At 62.4% G+C, this 1,597-nt stretch overlaps 1 protein-coding gene across 1 annotated transcript in view; it reads right to left on the bottom strand.

Moving 5' to 3' along the window:
* The window catches only part of tmigd1 (transmembrane and immunoglobulin domain containing 1), a 4,657-nt gene extending 3,060 nt beyond the window's left edge, over positions 1 to 1,597 (bottom strand). The window contains exons 1-2 of the mRNA XM_071337306.1: positions 1,521 to 1,597; positions 1 to 42 (exon numbers count right to left, since the gene is read on the bottom strand). The exon at positions 1 to 42 is cut by the window's left edge and continues 231 nt beyond it. Of these exons, the coding sequence (XP_071193407.1) occupies positions 1 to 42; positions 1,521 to 1,584 (106 nt within the window). The 5' untranslated portion in view covers positions 1,585 to 1,597. The remainder of the gene's footprint in view (positions 43 to 1,520) is intronic.

A 1,597-nucleotide genomic window follows, 5' to 3' on the forward strand; every position in this document is an offset into this window, starting at 1 on the left:
CAAACCCTCCACTGACTTCTGGAACTGACTTCACCTCTAATCCTGGGGAGGGAGGGGAGAGAGGGGGAAGAGGGGGAGGGAGGGAGGGAGGGAGGGAGGGAGGGGAGAGAGGGAGGGAGGGAGGGAGGGGGGGGTCAGATGGAGGGGGAGGTGGAGGTGGAGGGAGGGAGGGAGGGAGGGAGGGAGGGAGGGAGGGAGGGAGGGAGGGAGGGAGGGGGGGAGGGAGGGAGGGAGGGAGGGAGGGAGGGAGGGAAAGAGATGGAAGGACAGAGGGGAAGGGGGAGGGAGAGATGGAGGGGGGGTCAGATGGAGGGATGGAGGGAGAGATGGAGGGGGAGGGGGAGGTGAAGGGAGAGAGAGGGGGAGGTAGGGAGGGATAGATGGAGGGAAGAGGAGAGAGAGGGGGGAGGGAGAGGGAAAGGGAAAGGGAAGGATGGATGGATGGAGGGACGAGGAGAGAGAGGGGGGAGGGAGAGGGGAAGGGAGGGATGGACGGAGGGAAGAGGAGAGAGAGGGAGGGAGAGGGGAAGGGAGGGATGGACGGAGGGAAGAGGAGAGAGGGAGGGAGGGAGAGGGGAAGGGAGGGATTGACGGAGGGAAGAGGAGAGAGAGGGGGGAGGGAGAGGGGAAGGGAGGGATGGACGGAGGGAAGAGGAGAGAGAGGGAGGGTGAGGGGAAGGGAGGGATTGACGGAGGGAAGAGGAGAGAGAGGGAGGGAGGGAGAGGGGGCGGGAGGGAAGGAAAGAGAAGGAAGGACAAAGGGGAAGGGGGAGGGAGGGATGTAGGGGGAGGGGGAGGTGAAGGGAGAGAGAGGGGGAGGTAGGGAGGGATAGATGGAGGGAAGAGGAGAGAGTGGGGGAGGGAGAGGGAAAGGGAAGGATGAATGGAGGGACGAGGAGAGAGAGGGGGGAGGGAGAGGGGAAGGGAGGGATGGACGGAGGGAAGAGGAGAGAGAGGGAGAGAGAGGGGAAGGGAGGGATGGACGGAGGGAAGAGGAGAGAGAGGGAGGAGGGAGAGGGGAAGGGAGGGATGGACGGAGGGAAGAGGAGAGAGAGGGAGGGAGAGGGGAAGGGAGGGATGGACGGAGGGAAGAGGAGAGAGAGGGAGGGAGGGAGAGGGGAAGGGAGGGATTGACGGAGGGAAGAGGAGAGAGAGGGAGGGAGAGGGGAAGGGAGGGATGGACGGAGGGAAGAGGAGAGAGAGGGAGGGAGAGGGGAAGGGAGGGATGGACGGAGGGAAGAGGAGAGAGGGGGGAGGGAGAGGGGAAGGGAGGGATGGACGGAGGGAAGAGGAGAGAGGGGGGAGGGAGATGGGAAGGGAGGGATGGACGGAGGGAAGAGGGGAGAGAGGGGGGGAGGGAGAGGGTTATGACTGAGGTGTAGAGTGTAGAGTCACCTGAGGCTGAGAGGTGAATGATAAAAGGGAAAGAAGAGAGTTTGGAGCGGTGAGAGGTGGAGAGGTGACAGGTCAAAGGTCAGATGTTGAAAGATCAGTGGTGAAAGATTAGAGGTCAGTCTCACCTGAGATCTGTGTGGTAAAGTAGAGCACCAGCAAGAACACACTGGCTTTCACTGACATCATCATCTTACCCAGAAAC

This window comes from Salvelinus alpinus, chromosome 13 (assembly GCF_045679555.1).
Source record: "Salvelinus alpinus chromosome 13, SLU_Salpinus.1, whole genome shotgun sequence".
NCBI classification, from domain to species: Eukaryota; Metazoa; Chordata; class Actinopteri; order Salmoniformes; family Salmonidae; genus Salvelinus; species Salvelinus alpinus.